This window comes from Acyrthosiphon pisum, chromosome A1 (genome assembly GCF_005508785.2).
Source record: "Acyrthosiphon pisum isolate AL4f chromosome A1, pea_aphid_22Mar2018_4r6ur, whole genome shotgun sequence".
In the NCBI taxonomy this organism is placed as follows: Eukaryota; Metazoa; Arthropoda; class Insecta; order Hemiptera; family Aphididae; genus Acyrthosiphon; species Acyrthosiphon pisum.
In genome coordinates this window covers 166,957,116-166,965,208 of record NC_042494.1, presented here as the reverse complement: position 1 = coordinate 166,965,208, position 8,093 = coordinate 166,957,116, and the positions used below count along the sequence as shown (strand labels likewise).

Below are 8,093 nucleotides of genomic sequence, written 5' to 3'. Positions count from 1 at the left end.
ATGTGGTTGGGCAATTCTAAAACTTCCCGCCCTCAATACCTTAATTTATTTTTTAATATAGAGGTACCCTTAATATACATTTATTCATAATCATGGTTTAAATATACTCATGCTCATATTAAAGTTATGGAGTAAATAAAATATGGCCAGCCGGCCACATTTTTTAAAAAAGAGGTCGGACCACGGCCCAACGTCACCATGGACTTCGGCGCCACTGCTGCGGGAATAACGATACCGCCTTGTAGAATCAACCAAATATCGTATTTTTTTTTTTTATTGCTAGAGGAAAATATTCTACAGACCGCATCGATCTCTGTTTTTCAATATTTTATTCTCAAACTTTATAATATGTCTAAAAAAATACAAGATAAAAAGCATTTTTTTTTACAAATTTTTAATACAATTATTTGAAATAAAATACAAAATCAGAGATCGATGCGGGCTGTAGGAAGTCTTCTACCTTTAAGATAAAAAAATAGTCATCAAAATCCGAAAATTCTACAAAGCTTGAGAGTTATTCCCCTAAAGTCATTTTTTCAATATAATACACCCTATCACCCCCCCAAATAGGTATCATGTAGTAGATTAGTGGAAAAGTCTTATAATTGAAGTGGAAACTAAAATATAAAATTTAATTTTCAAATCTTGTAGAATTGTGGAAAATTTGAAAAACGGGAACCAGGGCCCTTAACGTCGATTCATGAATTATACACACACCATTATACTATATTAAAATACTGTTATATTACACTCTATTCAAGTCGAGTTCACCGACTTAAGCGCTCGCCCATCATAACACTGTGATGTGATAATAAAGGTCACTTCGTGAGTTACGCTTTGTGGTGTCTAAGTATACCTACTATGCGCCCATATAGTCGGTATTATACCTAATATGGGAGGGAAAACTTACGAAAGCCAACAGACTTTATCGGTCGATCGAGCGACTCGAATAGAGCATAGGTACCTATGTTATAATATGATCGATGCATGTCTGGTGTGACAGGAATACACGCGTTGTTTTGGAGTGAGGTATTTCGGTCAACGGTTCAACAATTCTGCTCACACGTCATATTTTGTGTGTGCGAACGTTTACGGGGGGGATCGGGATGGATACTAACAATGTCGAAGATAAGTCGAGTAAATTAATTTTATACAAATCAAAATACGTTAAAATATAAACATGATTGTAGTGTGGTCCCAAGATTGTCCGTTTGCCCCTTAAATCCAATATAGGTTATTGCGCTCTAATCCAAATAGAGCTGTACAATATTATACTATTATTAAATCTTGTTATTCAGTTATACGCCGTTCGTATAAACAACAATAATTTTCGTTATGTAATAAAATGTTAAAAAATAAATTAATAATAATACATATTATAATACACACGTGGCTTAAAGTACTTACATAATTTTACATTGCAGTTTCATTGATTATAATGCTATGTTAATAATCATTAATCTACTACGCGTCGGCGTACTGTCTAGCCAAACTCAAACCGTATAATTATAATCGTTTTTCATACATTATAAATTAGAAAATTGTATGACAAGACATGCGTCCTGGAGGGTTTTTAAAACAAAACCCGTCAAGACGCGGCGCACAAACTCGCTATTATTATCAGTCAAAAGTTACATAGGACTCAGTCTGCAGTGAGACTTCGGAAGGTACACGCAATATTTTAAACGTATTCATGTCGGATACGCGTTTAATGTAAATTACCTAACTCAAGTATTTTGTTTGATTATTTTCGAATTAATGAATGCAATGTTTAAGACGATATAATGATGATTAGTAAAAAAAAAGTAAATTAAAAATAACACCAATATTATATTATTATGTATAAATTATGTTTAAAACCGATTTTAATAATTTAGTACACGCATGATATTTTTTTTGTTAACATTTAATGGAATAACGTAATTTATTTTAAAGGTTTATTTTACAGTATTATGTTGATTCACACAAAACTAACAGTAGGTATACGAAATGTCTATAATATGGTAAATGCATTTAAAAGTATATTATACTTGAAGATACTAACTTGGTTCACTATGTAGCAGCTTTACCGTCTCCAATCAATATTGATAATTTCATTAAACATTCGTTAAACATAAATTAGCTTTTTGAACTCAGTTCTTAGTTTATTTTAATAAAAAAACTTTTCCAAGCCCACGTCATATTTATGAATTATGCTCTGAATTAAAAACACCTCTTTTCTTTCTCTTTATTAAAATTTTAGGAATGTTATTTCGAAATTTCAATTTTGCAGAGTATGAATTGTTTGATTTCTTTCTCTTTTTTTAGATAATAATTATTATTATACATGGTTAAAGTTTAAAACTGATGAATTGCGTTAGTCTATATATTTTTAAGCTCCATAACAGTTACGTGACTTCTTAAATGATTACTTTTGCATTTCAATGGTATTGCATTAAAAAAAAATGATTGACTGGTAAAAACTATACGTTTTGTCAAAAAATTAACATATTCTAAAAAAATAGCAAACCACTTCTTAAAAATAAAAAGTTAAAGCAATTTTGTTCTTGTACTAATTATAATTAGCCATAACTTTTTATGTCAAGAAATATAATATTATGTTATGTTTTTCTATGAGTTAATGATATTATATTTATATAACTTTAACTTCAGAAGATGATATAGTTATCGAGACTGATATAATAATAATATTATTTTGAAAAAATTTTTCGAATTCTTAGTTTTAATTTAAAATATTATTAATAATTTAGACATGATGAATACTTATTAATTTAAAGTATACTCACTCAAGTTCTTTTAATACATTTACTCTAAACTGTGTACTGAATGAAAAATAAGTACTTTTTTTTTTGAACCGTGGATAATGGTTTTTAAAATATTAATTTTAACAATGTCATTTTTACGCTGTAAAGTTATTAAAAAATGTCGTTTTTCTTTTACACATAATAACAACTACAGTATAATATAATATATACAATAAGTGAGTAAAATAAATTATTTAGAAGCAGTTTAATGACTCTACACCGCGAAAAAAAACTGTTACTTTGAGAGTTTTCAAAACTGTTGAATTTTAAGAATTTCTATCCTCGTGGTGTCTCTTGGGGTGTACTTATTCAGGATGATTGACCAAAATGCTCACCATTCTTTTTTTCCTCTAACAATGCATATTTTATTCAAATTCTTAATTTTCAAGGATAGTTAAAGACCGTAGTATAATTTTTTTAAAAATTGTTTTTATATAAATTCTAAATAAAAATTGGTACGAATAGATTCCGAGTTATTAAAACGTATGCGCAAGGATAATAGTCCTTTAAAATGGTTTTACATAAATATAAAATAGATGTAATATTTAATCTCGTACATACTATAATACCTACTCAGACAATTTTTACAAATTATAAAACGGTAATTTATAAGTATTAATTATTTAAATTATTATATCATTAAAGCCTTTATCTTAGATTATTATCCTTTGTGCACAATGTGTAATAACTTGAAAAACTACGTGTTAGAATTTCAATTTAAATAGGCTAGGTTAGGTTAGGCTAAATTTGTAAAAAAATCATCTGCTAAATAACTTACAGTAAAATATCGTGGCTGTTATTTAAAAAAAAAAGGTTTGTACCGCCACAGGGTACTTCTTAAAATATAGTACAAAATAAATCAAAGTAATTGAAAATACGGTATTTTAGTACGTCTGTATAGTCCGTAATATTATAGATTCGAAAAAAAAATCAGAATTTAAATAAACGCATTGTTTCAGCAAACAAGAAGTGAGAATACTTGGTGAATCACTCTGTATGTATAGAACATAATTTCTGTGTCAAACCAATACCGTTAACTGCCCTAAAATGCGACTTGCACATGTTTTCAAAAAATATGTCGTGGGCCGAGACCTGTACTCAACACTTTTGTTTCCTGACGAACTTTAGGATTAATAATTTCATATTATTTTTATTATTATAATAGTAGAAAAATAAAACACCCGTTAGCACCATTTCGTCGGCACATGGGCAAATTCATGTATACCTACATTTAGTATGCTTGCAGGGTAACCGGCAGGTAACCCGGCGACGCGTCCTACAGCCGTAGGTTACCGTCAGTGCTATCAACGCGTAAGTAGTCTTATTATTTGTCGTTATTCTAACATAATATTTTTGGCTATTGTAATAGCATCACAATGCCACCCTAATGTTTTTTTCCCCCCGAATAACAATATTATACTATTATAGTATACACGCCCCGCCGAAGTGAACGGCAAGACTTCATCATTATCGTTATCGTATTATTATTATTAATGTATAATATACTATAGTAAATCATCGACGATTAAACCATACTGTCTCTAGACGTTCTCGACGCGGCCCATGCTGGAACCCGGTTGCGACCGCGACGTGATCGTAGTCAGCGTTGTCAGGTAGCTGGTGCTGAACCTCCGGTCGCTCTTGACCACCATCGACATGCCGGTGGTCTCGGGGTCGTGGTGCATCTGGTGCCGCCGGCTACCGCCACCCCCGCCGAAGCCGCCGCCACCGCCACCTCCGCCACCACATCCGCCGGCGGCTTCGGACCCAAGCCCCAGCCGCCGGTCGTTCGGACCGCGGTAGTCGGTGGCCACGGACGGGTACCGCCTCCGTCTGGGCGGTGGTTTCTGGTCACCGCAACAATACCACATCTGTCGACATATACCGGATATGTCCCGCCGGAAGTTGGTGTTGAGCCAGCCGTACAGCAGCGGGTTGGTGCACGTGGTCGACATGGCCATCATGTGGACGATCGCGAACGCCTTGTACAGTGCGTCCGTGGAATCGATCAGGTGCGGCTGGAATTCGACGAGCAGCGTGAACACTGTCAGCGGTAGCCAGCTGATCGCAAACACCACTGCGATCGATGACAGTATCCACATGGTCCGCTTATTCCGGCTCAGCTCTCTCCGCACTGTGAACACGCACACAAAACAATCAGTGATGCAGGTATACAAGCGTTTTCAAACAATAGTGAAATAAAAATATATCAATGAAGCACGATCACGGAATATAATCAGATTAGGAACAGCACTGTGCGATCATTTTTTTTTTGACATGGGGGTTTTCAGAGAGATGAAGACATGATACCACAATTGCCCAGCAATAATTAATTTTGCAGTCAGCTTAAGGGAAGTTCTATTTTTGTTTATTGTTTCAGGTGGTTCTAAAATAACTCACACATAAATTGAAATTAACAGCGTATAATACGCTAACCTAACAGAAAACTTTTAAAAAAAAAACGGAAATATCCACAGTCATTTGAATTATTTTCAATGAAAAATGTCGAACTGTTTTTTTTTTTAGGAAGGGATATGATTCCGTTCCGTTAGTGGCGTGGTCGTCGAGTGACGCAAGTCTAAGTAAGTATAAGCTTTAGAAACGCTTTACATAGGGTACGGACGGTGGCGGTTAAAGGAAATGAGTATAAAAATCACCACTTTATTTCAGGAAACGAAAAACCATGTCTCATTTCTGTACCGACCGTAATGGATTTTTCATTTTGTACAGCTAATCCGAGATAATAAATAATACAACAACCGTTTATATTCGGTAACTATATTCAAACTACGTATCAAATTTATTTTTGAAGGAGGTGTCGATCCGGTTTAGAGAGATCGAACCCAGAAGTTGTTCGAAGCTGTTAGGTACCAGCGACCTATCATCATTCACTCGAAGTGTATACCTGGTGAAAAAAAAATATATGACCCTTATCGCTGTTTGTTGAAGTTCTCGACCGTATTATTATAGTATATTATAATTTATGTTCTAACGTTTTAATAAATTGGTGTCAAATTATCAGAAGTGTTATAATACCGTAATTCGGCCCATCGTGACCTGCGCACCGCCGTAGTTATAATATTATATGATATTGTTATGTAGATACGACGACATGAAAAAAAAATAAATCATGAAAATTATCCCGCTGGATTAACTATAAAGTTTTTTTGGTTTCCGAACGGTTTGCCGTCACGTCACCGGCGACGATTCCCTCCCCCCATCCCCAAATTTGTCCACCAGCCCTGTTTTAAAATTTGAAGCGGGGTACCACCATACGTATAATGTGACCATGCAATGTATGGTCATGTACGGTTATGATGCGATCACGGTATATTATAATAGGTGTATTATACAAGGGAATTGTTTTTTTGTTTTTATTTATTATTGTTATTGTTATTAGTGTTTTCGTTTTGCTCCATTAAAGTTTCACACTCGTAAATCGTCGCACTTATTGGAGTTTTGAAACTTTAATATTTATGACCACGAATAACGGAGCATCATAAATAACTTACGAGAGATTTCGTTTTTGACGGAAAAACATGCGAGCTTATTTTAAACGTTACAATTTACAAGCGTATTATAATAATAATATACCAATCCACGTAACGGATTCGTACTATACTGATCGCGCGAGTTCGTTTCACTATGAAATAATATACATATCCGACACCAACGTGCAGCTTGTTTTATTAAGTATTTGATTTTTTTGTTTTGTTTTCAATCCGAATTTTCCAGGCATACAGTATCGTGTGTTTCGAACACGTCTGTTGTTTGCCTTGTTTTTGGTATCACAAATAAACGTATGAAAACCGGAATTTATGCAAAACAATACAATGTCAAAGCTAAATGATTCGTTGAAGTATCAATCAACTTTTGTTTGACACTATCGAATGAAATACAGTGAGACATCTCTTAACGGACACCTCCCGATTGCGGACACTTCCAAATAGCGGGCGTTTTCTCGGGAACCAACTACAGCAAACTGTCTGCAATCCAACTTTCTAAATACCGGACACTCCCGGTTGCTGAAATGTTGTCCGTTATTTGGAGGTGTCCGTTTGGTGAGGTTTCAATGTATTTCATTCGATAGTGTCAAACAGAAGACAGTTGGTACTTCGACCTAGTACGATCGAACCGAAAGTCTGTTTTCGAGCTTACGGAGCAAATTTTGTCGATTAGATAAACAATACTGTCCAATCTAATATCGCCGAATTGATGTTGGGGAACTACCGTATAATAAGGCTGTTGTATACCCACAGACCTTACGATACGACCGTATTTCGGTTACCTCAGGGACCTCTTTTATGAATGCAAAAACTTTACACGGTTTACATATTGTCGTTTACATGAAATACGCGCACCCAATTTGTGCCTGACCGTTTTACCCAAAATGGGTTTCCGCGAAAAATTAATATTTAATGTTTGCCGCACGAACATAGTTTATAGCAGAATGCATTACCTCGTATGAAAATACACAATGTCGTTTACTCAACAGACGTTTAGGGCTTTCTAATTCATGCGGTAGTATGGAAAATCCTTACAACGATGTAAGTAATTGATTTTCGTTTCAAGGTTTTTTGATCAATATTTTAAATCCATAGAATCTATAATATTACGTTACAAAAAAAGCATATCATATTATTATATTATAGTATACATTTCGAATCCAACGGAATTTTTTATTAAATTAATTAAACCTCAATATGATGATATATCTTTGTACCATCTGCAATTGGTGTGGATATTGTTTCATAAAATAGTAGTTTTATTTCTTCTCCTGGGATATTAAGAGGAATAATTAAAGCGAAATAATATTGCATTGGTAGAAAGCAAATGAATGGTTAAAAATAATGTGGTGAATGGAGAATTGGGCCGAGTACAGAAGGGTAGGGGAGCATATTTTAGGGCGAGTAGAAGGGTATGTTTAAAGCGAAGAAAAGAGAAAATGGAAATGTTTTGCAGGAATATTTCTGTTTATAAAACGAAGGGAGAGAAGATATGGATGTATGATAGGAGACATCGAATAGGGAGAATACCAAGTGGAAAAATTAGAGGCAAGAATTTTCAAACAATTGAAGCATAATTTATTTATCGACGCTATTTTTAATATTGGACAAAAGACAGACCAAAGGATAGGAATGGTCGAAGGAGGATGTTGATTTTGCCAATGAGCCATTGGTCTCGTCACCGGAGATACCATGATGTATGACCAAGTTCTCTGAAAACAACAAAATCAAGAAGTTGTGTGGATAAATCGGTACATATATTATACCTATATGTCTTGTAACA

The 8,093-nt window shown here is 34.2% G+C and overlaps 1 protein-coding gene across 2 annotated transcripts in view; it reads right to left on the bottom strand.

Moving 5' to 3' along the window:
- Nucleotides 1-2,605: 2,605 nt before the first annotated feature.
- Nucleotides 2,606-8,093, bottom strand: part of LOC100575654 (neuropeptide Y receptor type 2-like) — a 78,446-nt gene continuing 72,958 nt past the window's right edge. The window contains exon 3 of one of the 2 annotated variants that reach the window (XM_029488803.1): nucleotides 2,606-4,938. In XM_029488803.1, coding sequence (XP_029344663.1) covers nucleotides 4,346-4,938 — 593 coding nt within the window. In that variant the 3' untranslated portion in view covers nucleotides 2,606-4,345. The remainder of the gene's footprint in view (nucleotides 4,939-8,093) is intronic. The other variant, XM_003242064.4, reaches the window with a different exon arrangement.